This window comes from Phascolarctos cinereus, unplaced genomic scaffold (genome assembly GCF_003287225.1).
Source record: "Phascolarctos cinereus isolate Bilbo 61053 unplaced genomic scaffold, phaCin_HiC Scaffold_2;HRSCAF=192, whole genome shotgun sequence".
NCBI lineage: Eukaryota > Metazoa > Chordata > Mammalia > Diprotodontia > Phascolarctidae > Phascolarctos > Phascolarctos cinereus.
In genome coordinates, this window is record NW_027555625.1 from 223,352,143 (window position 1) to 223,372,413 (window position 20,271).

Here is a 20,271-nt window from a genome sequence, read left to right on the forward strand (position 1 = left end):
AGATTTCAGAAAAAGTTGGAAAGACTCATATGAACTGATGCTGAGTGAAGTGAGCAGAACCAGAAGAACATTGTACTCAGTAACAGCCACAATGTGTGATGACTAACTTTGATAGACTCATCTCTTCTTAGCAATGCAAGGATATAAGACAACTCTAAAAGACTCATGATGGAAAATGCTGTCCACATCCAAAAAAGAACTATGGAGTCTGAATGCAGATCAAAGCATGCTATTTGCTCTTTTTATTTTGTTTGTTTCTTCTTTCTCATGGTTTCTCCCATTGGTTCTAATTCTTCTTTACAATATGACTAATGTGTGGGGCACATAGGTGGCACAGTGGATAGAACACCGGCCCTGAAGTCAGGAGGACCTGAGTTCAAATCTCACCTCAGACCAAACACTTGACACTTACTAGCTGTGTGACTCTGGGCAAGTCACTTAACCCCAATTGCCTTTAAAACAAAAACAAAAACAAAAACATGACTAATGTGAAAATATGTTTAATAGGAATGTATATGTAGAGCCTATATCAACTTGCACACCATCTTGCAGAGGGTGGAGGGGAAGGAGAAGGAGAAAATTTAGAATTCAAAATCTTATGGAAGTGAATGCTGAAAATGAAAAATTAATTAATTAATAAAAAATATCAGCCCTCAGGCAAAAAAAATTCAGAGATTGGCTAGGGGGGAAGTTTGGTTAGATTTCGACTTAGATCAGTAATTATATTTCAGAAAGACCCCAAAATCCTCCCTGCCAAACAAAGAATCTGTCTTTTGTACTTATTACCAATCCAGTTTTATTGAACCTTATGTGAGGAGACCACTATATAATCTGTTTTTAAAATATTCTGTTTGAATGAGTTTAAGATATTTAGAATGAAAAAAAAAAGGATTGGGTACCTTAGAGAAACATGTTGGCATGACCACCATTCTGAAAAATTAGCAAAGAAGTGATCCAAGGCTAATTGAACATTTATAAAGAATGTAGAAAGGGAGAAAGGATAAGAGACCTTCCCCTATCAACTATTCCCCCATATGGGTTGTCTCTCCCCGTTAAATTATAATAGCTCTCTCAGCCCTTAGTAACTTGGTTGCTAAGGTAACCTTTTCTGATTGAAAGGAAATCACTATGGCTTTGATGTAGGATATATTCAGACAGAGAAAAGTGTGTGATATTTTCCTCATCTTCTGTTTCTGACCTGGAAAAGGAAAGATTAAGGAATGGGGAACAAGGGAATTGAGACCCACATGTCCTTCAGTCAAAAGATTGTTAGTTTTGGAATTAGTGGTAAATTTATCATATGCAATGGGGTATATGTGTTTATTTTGAGACTAACAGTAGCAGTAATGGCGCACTGCCACACTTCAGGGCTAACTTAAAGCAAATGAAGGTAGGAGTCTAATACAAATTTATCAATTTTGTGTTGACTTTTCATGGATATTTGTTTATGGAAGGCATTTATCACTCAGAGAGATACTGATGTCCTATTAGCCTCCTTGACAGGAAAAAAGAAGAAAAAGAGAAGAGGAGTTGGGCCTAGCAAGTGGGGGAGGACCTGAGATAAATTCTGCAAACTGATCAGAATCCTGATAGACTCATGGTCTTAAATTATGTGCAGAACTGGTATGAGAAGTTCAAAAAGATCAGGCTACGTGGCCTAAAATTTAGGCGACCAAGAGGTTGGCTTAAGACCCTTAAACAATCAATTAATTAATAAGCATTTATTATTGTTGTTGTTATCATTATTGTGTCATAGTGCCTTGGCTCTCTGCAGAATCTGACACAAGGCAGAAGGAACTGAGTAGGTAATAGCTCCAGGTCCTCATCTGTAAAAATGGGCACTTGGACGAAATGACCTCTGAGGTCACTTATAGCTCTAAACCTATAATCCTAAAGTGTGATTTTTTTTAAAAAATGAAATCTTAGAACAAATGATCTTTCAAATAGACTGCTAGATTGTGGGCAGCTACTATTACATTTTCATAGTTGCATACCTAGCATCTAGCACATGGAGTGTGGCACACGGAGGGTCCTGAATAAACGTTCACTGACTTGAATCCGATTAGTAACACACATCACCGATTTTATAATAGGAGTCAATAGGAAAACAGGGTTCACTTAACAGAAAATTGTTTTCCATACATGAATTAATAAAAAATTTTTTACTAAGCAAGCACTGTGCTACTAATACGGATTTAAGAGGACACAGAAATGAAGTCTGAGAGCCATGTTGAATGTGAAGAGAAAAGGGAAACTAGCTCCCTCTCCTGGTCAGGATGGTATATGAGAAAAGAAAGAAGTTTACCTCTTCCTTCTCTGGGCTATTCCTTGATTCTACCTCCACCTGAAGGGAAATGGTTTCACCAATGCTCTTCCTCTTGGACAAGCGATCTTCATCTGGAAAAGAAAGATTCCCAGAAACTCAGAACATCTACAGGAAGCCATGAGAACTAAGCACTGAGATTCTCAGGATCCATTCTCTCTGCCCCCTTAAACATTCACTGATTTGCAAAAAAGAAAAAAATGCTGATAGAGAAAATAAGCCCAGCCAGGGAGATCTCCAGGGTGACACACAGATTTCGAAGGGTAATGGGAGTTTGTTGGAACTTGGGCTCTGCTCCAGATCTGCTGAGCCCATCTGGGATGGGTACTTGACTTTCTAGGGCTCAGATTTTCCTTCTATTTAATGGAAACAGGAAACCCAAGAGATCTGGTTAAGGCTTTGAAGTCATTAGAGAGCTATAGGAAATCCCATCCTCTGACTGGGGAGGGGTTAGCAAATCTCAGTTGGCATGAGATTTGTTAGCCATAGGCCAGGTTATTCCTTGAACACATTACCCCTAAAGATGCTAGACCGATGGGTAAACCCCCAACATAGTCAGCAGGTGTCTCACTACGGATTTCCTTGAGTCTTTACCAGTTCTGGGTGTCATGAAGGGCTGCCAAGGAGAACGATCTGTAGACCCAAGCCCTAGCTAGTAAAAGTGAGGGGGAGGAGGATGGAAGTCCTTGTACTCCAATTCCTACCTGTCAGCTGAGGGATGTAAGGTGTGCAGAGCCTATCAGAATTGTAGCCACTGCCCCCCAGGACTTCACTGATCTTACTCTGACGGAAGAGGAGCTCAATCACCACTTGGTCTAGGCTCTGGGACAACCTGAAAAAAACAAATAGGAAAGAACAGAAGAAGGAAGAAGGTAGAATCATGAATAAATGGGATGGCTGTACACTCCCTCTGTGTCCTTCTGGTCCTCTCTGTCCAAAGAAAGAATTGTGCTTTAGGCTACCTGTCTAGGATTCCAGGACCAGAAGAGTAGCCCCCTGATGATCAATAAGGCATAAAAAACTAAGATGCTTCCCATAAGCATCTCAAAGAGATGAAAGTAACACTACCCTGTGGACAATATAGCACCCTTAGGCGATAACATCACCCTGTGGGCAAAGGGTCCCCTAGGTAATGTTGATATGGTATATAGATAGTGTCTTGTCAAGAATGATCCTTCCAGAATTCACTCCCTCACAAGAATGGTCAATGTGCCTAAGACTGTCTCACCCACTCTGGTGCATAAAAGGATGGTTAGCCACCTGGTGTTCAAGGCTTGTGTAAGAATAAGAGACCAAGAAACTCAACCTGGGACCCCTACACTGAAGTGTGTGTGTGTGTGTGTGTGTGTGTGTGTGTGTGTGTGTGTGTGTGTAGGAGGAGGAGGGAGTTATCCTATTTTGTTTTCCCTTCTTTCAGTTATCTGGGTATCTGGAGTGCTGGGTGCTCTCTCTTGTACTCAGGATACCTTCACCCATTTTGGTAAGTGCCTCCATCATCCCTGAATCCAACAGAGGCCACCTTCTCACCTGGGTCTCTCCACAAAGACGTCTTCTGGGAGCAAGTATGGCGCTTCCTTCTGCCTGGTCTCTATTACCTGGAATGTGGGAAGAAACCAATGAACAGAGCTGGGCCCGGGAAAGAGAATGAGCTCAGAAGAGACAGGTGAGATCAGGGGCTCTTGTTTCCGTGTTGCCATTTCCTATCCTCAAAACAGTAGACTCTAAAGCTTCAGTGTGAAATTCAGAGAAATGCTGATGTTCCAAGCAGCCTAAGAAATATTAAGTGGCCTCTGGCATCATCAATGGCATTTCAGTTGCTGTAACACGTAATTCAGGGCTTAAATTCTAGAGGGCTGCAGTTTCTTCTTAGCCCTATACCCTTCAACTATGAAAAAAAAATGATAATGGTCATTTAGCAACCAGTTGTATTGTGACACAGTGAACTGTTAAGGCACCTCTGGTATCACTGGGCAGTGACATATGATCCTGTGTTTGCTGATTCCTCTCTGCTAGTTTTTTACCATGGAACTGAAAGGTGGTGAGGTTACAGAGGATGGAGCATGGTAGGTATGAGGGTGTATGGATGCTTTACTAGACTATTCATGATTAGCAGGGGGAATACACCACAATGATCTACTTACAGGACCATGGATTTTGAGCTTAGAGAGTATCTAATTCAACCTATTCATTTTATTGATATGAAAACCCAGATTTTAGCTGAAATGACCTGCCCGAGGTCACACAGTATAATAAGGAGAACTAGGATTTGACTCAAATCCTAGGGTTCTTTTTACTTTACCAAGCTGTTTCTCTCTTTCATTATTAGGAACTAGATTTATTCCTGGCAGAAATAATAGAAGAGGCCAAGTTCCAGCATAGTGATTCCTTAATAATTGTGCTTTCCTCAGGTAAATCCTTCCCACCTCTCCCAATCTAGGCAGGGAAAAGTACAAAATCTTTAGTCTAGTATCACAGCAGATGTTTCATGATCTGATTCTCCATCAGCCTTTCCAGTCATTTCATGTTACCTCCACTTCCTGGCCTCTCTGTTCCAGTCAAACTTGCTTACTAACTCTTCCCCCACGTGACATTTCATCTCTCACCTCTATACCTTTGCTATCACAGTGCCCCTCATTTGGAATAATCTCTTTCTTCATATCCATCCCTTGGCTCCATAAATTTCCTTCTTCTAGAACAGTTGGTATAGTGCTGGGTTTGGAGTCAGAAGACCCGAGTTCAGATATGGCCTCAGACATTTACTGGCTATGTGACATTAACAAGTCACTAAACTTCTCTGTCTCAATTTCCTCAACCGTAAAATGGAGATAATAACAGCACCAGGGTTGTCGTCAGGATCAAATAAGATAATATTTGTAAAGTGCTTAGCACGATGCCTGGAACACAGTAGGTGATGTTATAAGTGCATATTATCTCTTCCCCCTTCTAGACACCACTCAGGTACCACCTCTTAACACAAGGCCTTACCTGATTCCCCAGTTATTAAAGTTCTCTCCCTCTTATAAATTATTTTGTATGCTTTTGTATATAATTTAGGTCTGTACATATTCTATCCCTGCCAAAGAACGTCAGCTTCATGACAGCCAGAAGTACTTCTGTGTTGCCTTTACATTTCTTGGCGTCTGACACATAGTAGGTGCTTAATAAATACTTGTGAAATTGTGTGTGATCCTGGGAGACTCACAACACCAAAGGTCTCCTGAAGCATGAGGAAAGGGGCAGCTAGGTGGGTCAGTGGATCAGTCACCGGCCCTGGAGTCAGGAGGACCTGAGTTCAAATCCAGCCTCAGACACTTACTAGCTGTGTGACCCTGGGCAAGTCACTTAACCTCATTGCCTCAAAAAAAAGCATGAGGTAAAAGGAAAAAAGCTTAGCAAATCCTTAGACAAGGCTACCAACCTCATGGATGTGCTGGCAGAAAGCAGGCACAGCAGTAAGCTGACTGATGAGGTTCAAGTAGGCAGCTCCCAGAGCATAGAGGGCACAGCGGTTGTATGCAGGCAGATTTTCTTCATTGATATGGGCCATTTCCTATGTCAAAACAAAGACAAATCCACAAGGGTATTTAATCCACATCTTCTACCAAATCCTCCAACCCACTATCCAATTCAACTTACCCTTTTCTGGAAACTTCACTTTTCCCAGGATTCTCCCCTGAATCATAACTAGCAATTTTTTAGGCCAGGGACAAGCAGCACAAAATAAAACCTTGATTCCTAGTAAAAGGGAAGGGAAGTCTTTGGGCCATTGCCCCACTGTGGGAAGCCAGAGACTCTAGGATAATATGAAGTTGTCAAACTGTCTGCTAAACTCTATTGTTTCTATTTTTTTTTTTTATCATTTTACTGAAAGATTGCAAGTGTCTTCAACACCCTCAATAGCATTACCCTGTGGCAAGCACGGCCACCCCATCCTAATTTTAGCACTGACTAAATCCTTCCCAATTTACAGACCATAACTTGTGAGAGGATGGGGGGAAATGGCCCATTTCAGTTATGCTGTAGAGTATCCAAAACAAGGCACGTGCATGAAGATTTCATCAATTTTTGGCAACGAGAGCAATTTCATTTGGCTAGAGCATCTTGAGGTCAGTAACTTCCCTACTTTTCAGTGTTGCCTTCGACCTCCTTCCTACTCTTCTTCATCCTTGACAGCCCTCTTCATCATCATTTTTCTTGCTATTCTTTATGCTACATGGACAACATTCATTCTATTAGATTGGATGCTGTCCAATTCATTTAAAAAGCCATCAGTCCCTTTGTGGGGCTAAGACTCCCCCCTTAAACTAAGTTAGTGAGCCACTTATCAGAATAAGAACAGCTGACTGAGGAAGGGAAAGATACTCCTACCTCCACCCCTCGCTGCCAATTCTGGCTTTGAAAGGTGCATAGACTTAGAAAATTGGAAGCTAACATCACTAGATTTTTTTTCTTGTCTGAAATAGGAGCTTATCAGCTATGATAAGCTAGGTAGTCTCATGTTCACATCTGAATTACTAAGGTTCAACCACACTTGCTAGCAGAAAAGAGAGTATCATGGAAGGTTATCATGGAACACACAAAGCCACAGAGATCCCATTTTCATCACATAGTGAATGATAAGCCAGGCTAGCATGGGTGAATGATGGAGAAGTGGTTGTTTGGGAGATGCTATTAAGTGCAAGAGTAGATCCTAGATCTTTGGGCATATGCATAAATGGGCTTAAGGAACCCTTCCCATCCTATAGCTGCCTCAAGGGTTATACTCCAGGTGCAGGCTGGTTAGGCAGTCTAAGTCATCCTCTCAAGGGAGTAAATTGGTTTTAGGGTCCCCTAGGATTCATAAATAACCCTGAAGAGTTCTAGGAGGCCCAGATTCATCCCCTTGGAGGGGCTTGGGACAAGGGCAGATGGACGTGTGTGTGTGTGTGTGTGTGTGTGTGTGTGTGTGTGTGTGGATGGACGAAGGTCTCTTGATAGCCCTTATCTGAAAAAACTTGTGCAGGTCTTGAAGAGGAAAATCCGTGGATTTTTCTCAACTCGCACCTCTAGAACAGACTAGTGAACCTTGGAATGTCCACAGTTGTTCCACAGTTAGGGAGGTAACCCTCTGGCAGCTTCTATGGGATGGCAAAATAAAGGTGAATGTTAAAACCATAGGCTGGGGGGGGCAGGAAGTGGAGGCTCAACCTCCATAACATCTCTTGAATCCATTCTCTCCTCCCCACCCTCACAGCTACCATCTGATTCCAGGGCATCCTCATTTCTCACTTGGACTCCTGCCACAGCCTCTTCCTTCTCTAATCCAGCCCCCTCACAGCTGCCAGAGTAGTATTCCTAAAGCATGGGTCTATGCCATTTTCCTGCTAAAGAAGGTTCAATGGCTCCTTCTAGGATCAAATGCAAACACCTCTGTTTGTCATTTAAAGTCCTGTACAATGTGGCTCATTTCGCATCACTCTCCCTGTGGTGAGAAACGTCATCTCAGACTTTTTATGCTCTAGCCAACCTGGTCTACCTGCTATCTCCAGGATACATGCTATCTCCCACCACAATGCCTTTGTATAGCCTGGAACGTGCTCTCTCCTCACCGCCACCTTCAAGAATCTCTTCAAGACTGATTTCAAGTATGACCTCCAAGAGGCCTTTTCTGATTTCCCCAATTGTTAGTCCAGCCCCTTAGTGACCCCTCAGTCACTGAAATTAATGCTTTCATATATACTTAATATTTTATATTTACTTATTTAAGTAAATGTTTCCTCCCAAGGGAATGTAAGCTCCCTAAGGGCAGGGATGGTTCTCATTTTTATCTTCATATTCCCAGTGCCAAGCACATAGTAGGCACTTCATGAGTGCTTGTTTAAATGAACTGAAGGCCATTTTTGTCATGCCTTCCCTGGAAGCTTACCAGTGCTTTGCCCAAAGAGATGTCCTCCCTGTCATCCCGATTCCAGACTTTTCAGGGTCCTTTCCCTCCCTCTGGCTCCTTACCAATATGGCCTCACCTGGACAGCCAGCACGAGGCGAATGAGGTCCACCACCACTTCTTCGTTGGCCAGCTCGATGCTGATGAGTGCCAGCATGCTATAGAGAGCTTCGTAGTGTTTCTGAACATTAGTCTCCTCCTTGCAGCTCATGTAGATGTGTCTGTAGAGCTGCTGAGAGTGCTGTGGGCAGAGCAATGAGGCACAAAGAGCAGGATGGGAGACTTCTGCCCTCAGCCTGGAGGGTGCCCTAATGTGATCTTTCAAGGCAGTCAGTGTTTCCAGGGGAAGGCAGCAAGAACACATCATTCAAGGCAGTCAGTGCCTCCAAGAGAAGGCACTAAGAATTGAGCTTGGGGCAGGCTTCACAACAAAGCAGACATGAGGTGGGTTGTTCCCTCCTTTAACCCCTGAGACAAATTCTAGGGAAGGACCAGAGGGCCTGCAGGGCTCAGAGGCGGGTCTACCACAAGTGTCCTTCAGTCTGAAGCTCAGTGCTAAAGGCTAACCTCCTGCTAGGTTTCTCTTGAAAGTCACATAAGAAGGAAAAGCTGGCCATGTGAGTTAAGCACCTTAAGGAGGTGACAAGAGTGAGAAGAAATCACAAGGGGTGATGGAGAGGGAGGAAGGCAGGATTCTTGAGTAAGGAGAAAAGTCTACAGATGAACTTAGGGATCTGGAAGGTTAGGGAGGGAGAGGGGTCATTTATAGATACTGCCTTAAGACCTGACCTAGATTAGGAAACCAGATGTGGAGGTAGGGATGGGAAGGGGGGTACAACAGCCTGGGGGGGTGCTGATTTGCATACCTTCTTCATGAACACAGTGTCTTGCCGTGAGCACTTGTCCACCTTCAGTTTTAGGACAGAGATGTCACTGAGGGTGCTGTGAAGAGAGGAAGTGAGGGGTAAAGTACTACTCGGATGCTAGTTAGCTCGTACGTAACTGTCCTCCCATCTCCATTTTCTGAGTTCTAAAGTCCTAGAGATTTCTACCTCTCTCCAGATATTACCTTCATTTGCTGTGGTTCTTTTTTTTTTTAATAATTATCCTTAGTCCCTGGTAGGAGTCAGCATAGCAAAATAGACAGGGCACTGGACTGGGAGTCAGGAAGATGTGGGTTCAAACCCTAAGACACTCTTGCTTTGTAACCCTGGCCAACTCACTTAATTTCTCTGTGCCTCAGTTTCTTTGCCTGTAAAATGAGATGGTTAGATCTGGTGGCCTCTAAGGTCACTTACAACTAAATTTAAAGGCCAAGGATATCCACTGCATCCTGGGCCATTGACAACTCACTGGACTTTGTTGACTGAAGAAGAGAATGAGGCTGAGGACTTTGCAAAGCTCTGCCTCCCTCATATCCGATTCACACAAGTCAAGATATGACTGTCATGGTGCTGCTGGTCCTCTTTGAGAATGAAGGCTGAACAACAATATGATGATAGGATTTCATGATCCTGGTTCTTAGGCTCATAGGAAGTTTAAAGGGAACTTAGAGAACATCTAGTCTAGGGGTGGGGAACCTGCAACCTTGAGGCCACATGGATTTGTTCTGGGAAGTTTGGATTTGGCCAAAGGGCTGCATTTGAGGACCTAGAGGGCCACATGTGGCCTCGAGGATGCAGGTTCCCCACCCCTGATTCTAGACCATCCCATTCATTGTCCATCCAAGGAAACCAAGGCCAGGGAGATCCAGTGACCTGTTCAAAGTCACATCGGCAGTAAGGAGCAAAGCCAGGATTTGAACCAAGGTCCTCTGACTCCAAACCCAGTGCTTCTGCCACTGTACCCTAGCTGTCTCTGTTTTCCTTGGCACTTTACTCCCCAGTCTCCATCTCTTTTCTCTCAGATTTATTTTCCATTCTCTTTGCTTATTGCATCCCAATGCTTTTCTACACTCACCACGTGCTCTTTTTGTCCCTTACGACTCCCTTAGGCAAGGGAAGCTCTCCAATCTTGATTTTGCTCTTTCCTCCCATGTCTCTAATATTTTAGCCTTTGCCTCTTTCCTTCAATATCTCAGCCAGCCATAGTCATGGCAATCTCTCTTGTTTTCCCTTTCCACCCATGTGGCCCAATCCCAGGGTCACTGTCTATTCTTATCCCTCATGCAGCCTCTGCCCATGAAAAATGATCATCATGATGATGACAGTAATAATAATAGCACCTACTATACATCAGGCATTGTCTAAGCACTTTACAAATAATTCATTTGATCCTTACAACCACTCTGGGAAGTAGGTGCTATTATTACAACCATTTTATTTTTTTTATTTGGTTAGGCAAAGGGGTTAAATGACTTGCCCAGGGTCACATAGCTAATAAGTGTTATGTGTTTGAGGCCGGATTTGAACTCAGGTCCTCCTGAATCCAGGGCCGGTGTCTATCCACTGTGCCACCTAGCTGCCCCTATTATAACCATTTTACAGTTGAGGAAATTGAGGCAAACAGAGGCTAAGTGACTTGCCCCAGTTCACACAGCTAAGTAAGTATAACAGGGTAGATTTGAATTCAGGGCTTTCTTGACTGCAGGCCCACCACTCTATCCACTGTACCACCTTTCTGCTATGACATTCTATTGTCTTTATAGACGTGTATCTGGGCTTCCTCAGTGAGTAAGCCTCTTCAAATTTCATAGTTGTGTTCTACCACAGTGTGAAACCCATAGGATCAGGGGCTAGGTGCCCTCCTTAAAGACTCTTTAACCCCTCATTCCCAAAGGACATCCAATTAACCTGATAGTGGAGAATTTGTGGCGGTTGCCATGACGATCAATGAAGCTGATGAGGATCTCCAGGACAAAGAGACGGATCTCAGCATCCTCCATGAGAGAGGCAGAAAGAAGCCGGTCCAGGAAGGAGCTAGGCAGGGCAGTCAGCATGTTGCTGCACTGGAAGCCGGTGGATACCTGTCAGGAGGGCAAGGATGGTAAAGTTTAGGGAAACTTTCTTTTTTGGAAGATGGGAATGGGAGGGAAGGGAATAAACATTTATATACTACTACTACTACTAGGTGCCAGGCACTGTGCTACACACTTTTTACAAATATCTCATTTGAGCTTCATAATAATCCTGGAAAGTAGGTGCTATTATTATCCCCATTTTATAGTTGAGGAAACTTGAGGCAGACAGAGGTTTACCAACTTGCCCAGCATCACACAGCTAGTCTGAGGAGGGATCTGAACTCAGGCCATCCTGACTCCAGGCCCAGCACTCTAACCAATGGAGTAGAACAAGCAATAAGAAGTAAATCTAAAAACTCTTTTCCAAGTTTCCACCTTCTCCCTGAGCTTGGGACGGGAGCAGAAGTGTGTCTCTTCCATGCAATGCTATGGTCCTCAACACTTTTGGCAGTTGGGTGGCACAGTGGATAGAGTGCCAAGCCTGGAGTCAGGAGGAACTGAGTTCAAATCTGACCTCAGACACTTACTAGCTGTGTGACTCTGGGCAAGTCACTTAACCCTATTTGTTTCAGTTCCTCATCTGTGAAACGAGCTGGAGAAGGAAATGGCAAACCACTATAGTATCTTTGCCAAGAAAACTGGGTCATGAAGAGTTGGACACAACTGAACAACAGTGTGGCTGGACAGTGGACATACAGAAATACAATCATCCTTGTCCTCAAGGAGCTTACATTCTATCAGAAAGCAGTAAGTGGAGGCCTTCAAAGTCCCAAAGGAAGAGCTTGTTTTTGAAATAATAGGCTCAGTAGGGAAGTTCTAAGGCAGGGCAGTGATGTTATATAAATAATGTGTATCGAAAAGCTATCTTGGTGGTTTGTGTGTAGAATAAATTGGAATGGGTCAAGAGAAGAAGAGCAAGTGTTCTAGTAATTCATTTGTGAGGTGATTAAGGCTGGGCTGAGGTGGCAGCTTTAGCAATAGAAAGGAAGGGGCTTATTAAGAAATAAAGATAAAGGTTGAGAAGCTGAGTAGGAGACAGGCCAAAGGAAAGAGACAGATGTGACAGGGAGAGAGAAGCAGGGGCAAGGAGGGCAGGGATTCTGGGGAAAACCAAAAGGCAGAAAGGAAAGGCAAATGTTATTTTTGAGCTCTTGGAAGAAAGATCTTTCTTACAACATTAAGAGAGAGACCCAGGTGGGGACAGGGCAGGCTTACCTGAAGAAGGGATTTCAGCAGCATGATCTGGGTCAGCCGGTTCCTGTTCTCCCTATGGACCAGAGACACAAACACCAGAACACTGACTTAAGAGTAGTCACTGAATTTGGCAGCAATCCCTTCTGTAAGCCTACTCCCACCCCCCAGAGCTTAGTTCTCAACAAAAGTCATCCAGCAGAGCTAGGGCAGTGATGCCCAAATCAAGAAGTAACCACGATCTTCCCAGACCTGAAGAAACATCCTTAGAGACCCCTTAGCAAAAGGGGAAAGGAGGGGGGTAGGGCAGAGAGCAAAATGACAGCTGTGTTGAATGAAGCCATGACAACAATGGGAGGCCCAAAATAGCTGAGTGATTCTAAAAGCAAGAAGAGAGGAGCAGAGGAAAAGAAAGAAAAGAGAGAGGGGAAGGACGGAAGGATGGAAGGAAGGAAGGAAGGATGGAAGGAAGGACAGAAGGAAGGAAGGAAAGGAGGAAGGGAGGAAGGAAGAAAGAAGGAAGGAAGGAAAGGAGGAAGGGAGGAAGGAAGAAGGAAGGAAAGAGGGGAGAAAGGAAGGAAGGAAAGAAAGAAGCAAGGAAGCAAGTAAGGAAGGAGGGGGGGAGGGAGGAAAAAAGGAGGAAAGAAGGAGAGGGAGGGAGAGAAAAAGGGAAGGAGGAAGGAAGAGAAAGCTATCAAACAGGAGCTAAAGAAGGACATGTCAGAAGAAGAGTGATCTGGAGAGGAGAATCAAGTCAAGTTGAATCTGGAGAATTAGAAACTGAGGAGGGGTATAGACTTGACGGATGAAATGAAGAAAAGAGAGGTTGTTATGAACTCACCCAGTCTTTCCACTCTCCACAGGGTGATGGAGAGAGGGCAATGGGACCTTGCTCATGATGAAAAGCATTACTTCAGAGCGTTGATAGGTGGGCAGTGTGCTGGCAAAGGATCCTAGATGGGGATGGAGGGCAGAGAGGTGAACCCTAGCTGGGCTATAAAGATGGTGGAGGCCTTGCATGGCGAGGCTCTTCAACACACAATATTGCTCAGCAATACTGTGAAACTTTGAAGGACAAGCAAGAAAAACAATTCTTTGGAAGGGGTTAGAAGCCTTACTGACTCGAGGGAGGAAGGAATGTACTAGATGACTCTGAAGAGCTTTTTCCAACTCGGGATTCTCAAATTATAACCACTGTAATTGTGTTTAATATCAGGGCTAAAGGTCTGGGGAGCAATGTTCTGCTTTAATTCTACTCCCACATGTCTAAATGGCTGGAAACTCAGTGTTCAAGTGCTAACGTCCCCTTTCTTTTCTTCCTTTCCCTTCCTCCCTCCCGCCTTTCTTTCTCCCTTCTCACCTCTCCCTCCTACTAAAGCTAGAAGTCACTGGCAGTGTTCTCTCTCCCTCTTCCTTGAAATTAATTTGTATAACTTTGCATAACTGTTTACTTGTCCAGACTTAGAGCTAGAAGGACCACAGAGGTCACTCAGTTCAACTCCCCTCATTTTACAGATAAAGAAACTGAGGTGCAGAGAGGCACAACCTTCCTAAACTACCTCACATTTATTTTGTATTTATGCTGCATGTACTTATTAGATATGCATGTTGTCTCCCCTGGTAAGCAGAGATTGTTTCATTTTTGCCTAGAACCTGGCAGGCACTAAGTAATTGCTTGTTGATTGTCCAAGGATGTACAGCTACTAAGGGGTGTGTGTGTGTGTGGGGGGGTATGTGTTGTTTCCAAATAGAACATAAGCTACTTGAGGGCAGAGACTGTTCCAGCTTGTTCTAGGCATCCTCCAGTGTCTAGCATATGGCAGGTTCTTAACAAATTCTTGTTGTATTAAAATCAGGCATGAGGAAGGTGACTTTTTGTTTTCTTACCTCAAGCCCTGTTTAAGATCTATACTAAGACAATTTCTCTCCATCTCCGTATCTCTCTCTTTCTCTGTGTGTGTGTGTCTCTCTCTCTGTCTATAGAAAACTTTCCAGGTTTTTATCATCATTCCTCCAGAACAACAAAAAAGCTAGATACATTAAACAAGCTGTGGAAGGTAAGGGCCTGGCCCTCCTCCCCCAACACAAAGTTTAGGAAGAATTAGGAAGAACTTCCCTCTTGGAAATCTCATCCTTAAGGAAGACAGGGATCCCTGCCCCAGGGGCTCCCTCCCCACCCCCAGGGGCCAGCCATCAGTCCCACACCAGTGGTCTTGATAACAGCCTCCTGAAACATTCTCTCCTCATGCTCCTTGATGATCTTGGTGCCAGCATTGATGGCTCCATCATAGCTGCCAGTCAGGGCATAGTCGATGCTAAGCCGTAGCTGCCTTAGCAAAGTATTGAACATCTCTAGCACTGTGGGACCTGAAGAAAGCAGTGAGAGAAGAAAAGAGAAATTAAGGCCTGGAACTCCCCTCTACCTTCCCTTGCTGATAATGCATCTCAGCCTTTTCTTGTTCAGTCGTTTTTCAGTTGTGTCTGACTCTTCACAACCTCATTTGGGGTTTTCTTGGCAGGAATAGTAGAGTGGTTTGTCATTTTCTTTTCCAGTTCATTTTTACAGATAAAGAAACTAAGGCAAATAGGTTAAGTGACTTGCCCAGTGAGGGGTCTGACTTGCCCACAACTAGTGTCTAAGGTTAGATTTGAACTCAGGTCTTCCTGATTCCAGGGCCAGCACTCTATCCACTATCCATAATGCAACCCAGCTATAGGCCACTAGCAAATGAATATTCTTCCAAGCATCCTTAGGAGCAGAGGGTCACAGGCTTAAGAGCTAGAAGAGAACTAGTTCAAAGACCATCTAATCTTCTCGTTTTACAAATTAGGAAACTGAGTTCCAGTGGGAGATGGAGTGTAGTGTGAGGAAGAGCAAGGAGCCCAATTTAACTGGCCTGTTAGATGCATGGAGGGTAGTAGTATGCACTAAAACTAGGAAGATAGGATGGGGCCAGGGTGTGAAGAACTTTAAAGTCCCAACAGAGGAGTTATATATGATCTTAGGGGTAACAGGGAGCCATTGGGGTTTATTGAGTAGGGGAGTGACACGGTTAGATACATACTTTAGGATCATCACTTTGATGGATGTGTGGAGGATGGATCAGAGCGGGGAGAGATTTAAAGAAGATGAATTAAGAGCCTACTGAAGTGATTCAGGTAAGAAGTGATCAGGGCCTATTGTTCATATGCATGGAGAGAAGGTAACAGGTATAAGTGATGAGGAGACAGAAGTGACAAGATGTGGCAGTTTGGGGCTGAGTGACCAGGGGGTCAGACTGGGAGACCTTTTCAACCTTCTCTTTTGTCCACAGGAATTAGAGGAAAGCATCTGGCCAAAGGAAGTTCTCTTCTATGCCTCTCCAAAGGAGGCTCTAAGCCCCAGCTGTCCTCTTTCCCTTGGCATTCCTCTTACCCACAGAACCAGTAGCAGCAATGACAGCCGCTTCAGACAGGACCTCCACGATGCCCGCCCGGACGGTGGCTGCGCTGCGGCTGTTGGCGTCCAAGTGACTCAGGAGCTGCTGGATCACGAGGTGGGAGTGCTGGGGCTGGGAGGAAGATGAGAGGGGATGGCATCGGCCCTGACCCCAGCTGCTGCCCACTGGGCTAGGCTATTCCTGTAAGTCCTGGGATCCTCATCCTTTAACTCAAGGGTTCGTATCCTTTTCTACGTCATTGACCTTGGCAGTCTTGTTAATGCCTATGGACAGCTTCTCAGAACAATTTTTTAAATAACTGAAGAAAATGATCAATTTAAGATAGAAGTTAGTTTAAATAAAGATGTCATTTTTTTCCCATCCAAATTCCCAGACCCCCTGAAATCTATCCACAAGACCTGCCATATGCTAGACACTGGAGGATGCCTAGAACAAACGGGAACAGTCTCTGCCCTCAAGTAGCTTATGTTCTATTTGGAAACAACACATACCCCCCCCCACACACACCCCTTAGTAGCTGTACATCCTTGGACAATCAACAAGCAATTACTTAGTGCCTGCCAGGTTCTAGGCAAAAATGAAACAAACTCTGCTTACCAGGGGAGACAACATGCATATCTAATAAGTACATGCAGCATAAATACAAAATAAATGTGAGGTAGTTTAGGAAGGTTGTGCCTCTCTGCACCCCAAGGAAGGTTTTAAGAATCCCTGCTCCTGAGATAGGTTACTCTTCCCTGAATAAGCTAAACGGAGGCACTGGGGGCATACAAGCTCCCAAGACAAGTCAATGTCAGAGAGTGCAGATATTTTGAATTCCAGCCTCTCATTCATCCCAGTTAGTGCAATAAGTCAGTGACAAAGCCAAGCTATTGTGGCCACCCTATTTCTTTCTGCATACCTCAGCTTCATGTCATATCTCATCATCATCGTACATCTTAAAGTACCTAGCCCAAAGTCATGTTGCCATGGAAGACAGCCTAGTTTTCTAAGCCAGGCTAAGGGCCAGCATCACCACACAAGGCATTGTGCGCACCACCTCTACTCAGTCCTACTTCCTGCTGGCTATATGCAGCTTTGCTCTAGGCCAAGGGAGCCACCATACCTGAACCGAATACATGATGATTTTAAAGCAACGGATGGCAAACACCTTGGGTTCCCAGAGAGAATGGTTATCTAGGTGACTGTGGAAGGAAGAAACATGGGAAAAACAAGAGTGTGATGCACTATGTGGTATCAGCTTAGTTTGGGGCAGAGAAATACCTCCCCCTAAACCCAGAGGCCTAGCAGAATACAGTGGTCCTGATTCCCAACCCAATATACACCTTTGTAGATAAGCAAGCAAGGGCTTGTGGGTAGAAGTAAAAGAAGGGGATCAAGGTGGAAGTAGGAACAGTCTACAACCTAGAGCGAGGTCATGAATTGGGGCCAGCAAGGCACAGCAGTGGATTCCAGGAAGGGAGCTGGCTTTCTGCCCCCGCCTGCCCTGTGAAGACCCTGAGCTTCTATGACTTTTGGAACCACCCTTCCAAATTGGATGCCTGCCAAGATACTGGCTCCTCTAACCAGGCAATGCTTTTTCCCTCCCTTGGAGTAAGGAATTAAGCAGGACAGGGTAGGAGAACAAGTACCAACAGGACAGAATTAGAATGAAGACTCATAAGCCTATCCTGCCAGTAGCCTCTGGATGGCCTAGACTACCCCCTGATCTCTTCTGATCACAGAGGGCAGAGCTGCAACTCCTCTTTTCTTTCACACAGGAAGGAGGGGATAAGGGGGAGTCTGAGGGGCCCTAGCATCTGAAAAGGTTGTGTCTTAACATCTCTGCCTCTCAATTTTCCCTACAGCCAAGGAATTCAGGAAGAAACTCACATGAGTACAGGCTTGATGGCATTTTTGATGTTGCCATAGGCAGCCCTGCCCAGCAGCTCTCGGAGGCACCTCTCAGCCAGTTCTGCCGGGCTCTCCTTTTCTTTCTCTGTGGCCTGTAAGGGTGAGGGAGACCTGCTGTGGAAACACAGACAAAGTAGTTGTCAGTATGGAACTGAAAACCTGAGAAAAGACATTGGTAGAAGAGAGATGCAGCAGGTGGTGATACAAAGATGCCTCCCTCACTTCTTTCTCCTGCACACGTAAGCCAATACTCTGCCAGTAACAAGCTGTATAACCTTCAAAAGTCACTGTACATCTCTGGACCTTACAGAATTCATTTATTCACTCATTCACTCATCCATCCATCCTTCCATTCATTCAACAAGTATTCATTAAGGGCCTACTATGTCCCAGGCTCTGTGCTAGATGCTGGAATTATCACCAAATTTCAGAGTTTGAAGGGACCTTTACAGTCATTTAATTCAACCAAAACCTCAAAAAAATTAATTTTCCTGTAACATGCCCAATAAATGGTCATTCAGCCTTTGATTTCCCAGTGAAAGGGAAACCAGCTCCCACTTCCAGACAGCCCATCCCCCTTAGGACAGTTCCGACCATTAGGAAGTTTCTCTTTATATTAAGAGTAAATTTCCCTCTCAGCAACTTCCATGCACTGTTCCAAGTTCCGCTCTCTGGAGCCAAAGAGAACAAGTCTGGTTCAACCCCTGTCTATATTACAGTGCTTCAATCTCTACCACCCCACCCCCACCCCAGCCCTGATCCCTGAGCCTTCTTTCCACTGGGCTTAATATTCCCAGTTCCCTCCAGCAATTCGCATATGGCATGGGCTCGAGGTCTTTCGCCATCCTGCTTGCCCTCCTCTTGGTGCTCTCTAGCTTCTCAATGTCTTCCTAAAATGTGGCTTCCATATTTTTGTGTGATAAGAAATGACGAGCAGGATGATCTTAGAAAAACCTGGAAAGACTTACATGAACTGATGCAAAGTGAAACGAGCAGAACCAGGAGAACATCATACATAGTTACAGCAATACTGTATGATGATCAGTTGGGACTAACTTAGCTATTCTCAGCAATACAATGATCCAAGACAATGCTGAATGACTAATGATGAAAAAACGCTATCCATCTCCAGAGAAAGCACTCATGGAGTCTGACTGCAGATTGAAGCATGCTTTTTCTTTACTTTCTTTATTTTTCTTGGGGTTTTTTGGTCTATTTTCTTTCATAGCATGACTTACGTGGAAATATGTTTTATATGACTGCACATATACAACCTTTATCAAATTACTTGCCTTTTCACATGAGGGGAAGGAGGGAGAGAATTTGGAACTCAAAATTTGAAAAAAAAAGTTAAAATTGTTTTTACATGTAATTGGGGAAAAAATAAAATATTAAATGAAAAATTTTGGCTTTCCAGAACTAAACATACCACATAGGTGATCTAACCAAGAAAGCATACACAGGGACTATTGCCTTCTTGTTTTCAGAAACTATGCTTCCCTTAACGCAGCCCAGAAATACGTTTACTTGTAGGGAGAGGGGTACTATATCATGTTGTTGACTCAAGTAAGGCTTGAAGTCCACTAAAACCCTCAGATCTTTCTCAGACTCTTATCTAACCACATCCCCCTCATCTAGTACTTTTAAAGTCAATTTTTGGAACTACAGCATAAGACTTTGTATTCATCCCTATTCAATTTTAATCTCCTCAACAGGACAATAAGGAAACTGCACCTGATCATCTCTATGATTCTATAGTTCCATAGCCTATGATAACTTCTCATTACCCTCAGCCTCAAGGTTGTTCTCATTCAACTGAGCACATAAGAAGAAATGGGCATTTGACACAAGTGGGGAGACTTGAGAAGTTGTTAGACACAAGGACAGGTAACTAAAGGAAGCCAAGAAAGTTTCTTTCCTAGAGATCTATGAGAGCAGATGACACATACTCCTTGATCTGGGGTAGACTTCTGTTAGGGCAGGCAATTTGCTTAGCCCTGAGAGCCAAAAATGGAGCTAAGCCAAGTCCAGGAGGGCCCTGAGGTGTTGCTGAGGCATATGTAAGGGAGAAGGAAGAAAGGGTTTTGAGGAGAGGAAGGAGAAGGAGAGACAAAGACAGGAGATAGAAGACAAGAGAGAGAAAGAGAAAGAGACAGACAGAAACAGAGACTTACGTGGAAATACGTTTTGCATGACTGCACATGTATAACCTATATCAAGTTGCTTGTCTTTTCAATGAGGGGAGGGAGAGAATTTGGAACTCAAAATTTGAAAAAAAAATCTTAAAATTATTTTTACATATAATTGGGGAAAAAGAAAGAGAGAGAGAGAGAGAGAGAGAGAGAGAGAGAGAGAGAGAGAGAGAGAGAGAGAGAGAGAGAGAAGAAAGGGAGGAAGAATTAGAAAATGGATTATAGGCCAATTGATTTAGAACTAGAAGAGACCTCAGATGTCACCTAGTCCAAACTTCTTATTTTACAGATGAGAAGGCCTATCTGTGGGCCTTGTGACTTGACTAGGAAATGATTAGTAGAGACAGGAT

General features: G+C 44.0%; 1 protein-coding gene across 2 annotated transcripts in view; it reads right to left on the bottom strand.

Moving 5' to 3' along the window:
- Positions 1-20,271, bottom strand: part of EFR3B (EFR3 homolog B) — a 124,804-nt gene that overhangs the window by 13,314 nt on the left and 91,219 nt on the right. For both annotated transcript variants that reach the window (XM_078149817.1, XM_020983949.2), the window contains 13 exons: positions 17,709-17,843; positions 16,942-17,020; positions 15,812-15,947; positions 14,602-14,763; positions 13,238-13,349; positions 12,421-12,472; positions 11,039-11,211; positions 9,113-9,188; positions 8,326-8,487; positions 5,742-5,873; positions 3,851-3,918; positions 3,028-3,155; positions 2,306-2,397 (listed from right to left, as the gene is read on the bottom strand). In XM_078149817.1, coding sequence (XP_078005943.1) covers positions 2,306-2,397; positions 3,028-3,155; positions 3,851-3,918; positions 5,742-5,873; positions 8,326-8,487; positions 9,113-9,188; positions 11,039-11,211; positions 12,421-12,472; positions 13,238-13,349; positions 14,602-14,763; positions 15,812-15,947; positions 16,942-17,020; positions 17,709-17,843 — 1,507 coding nt within the window. The remainder of the gene's footprint in view (positions 1-2,305; positions 2,398-3,027; positions 3,156-3,850; positions 3,919-5,741; positions 5,874-8,325; positions 8,488-9,112; positions 9,189-11,038; positions 11,212-12,420; positions 12,473-13,237; positions 13,350-14,601; positions 14,764-15,811; positions 15,948-16,941; positions 17,021-17,708; positions 17,844-20,271) is intronic.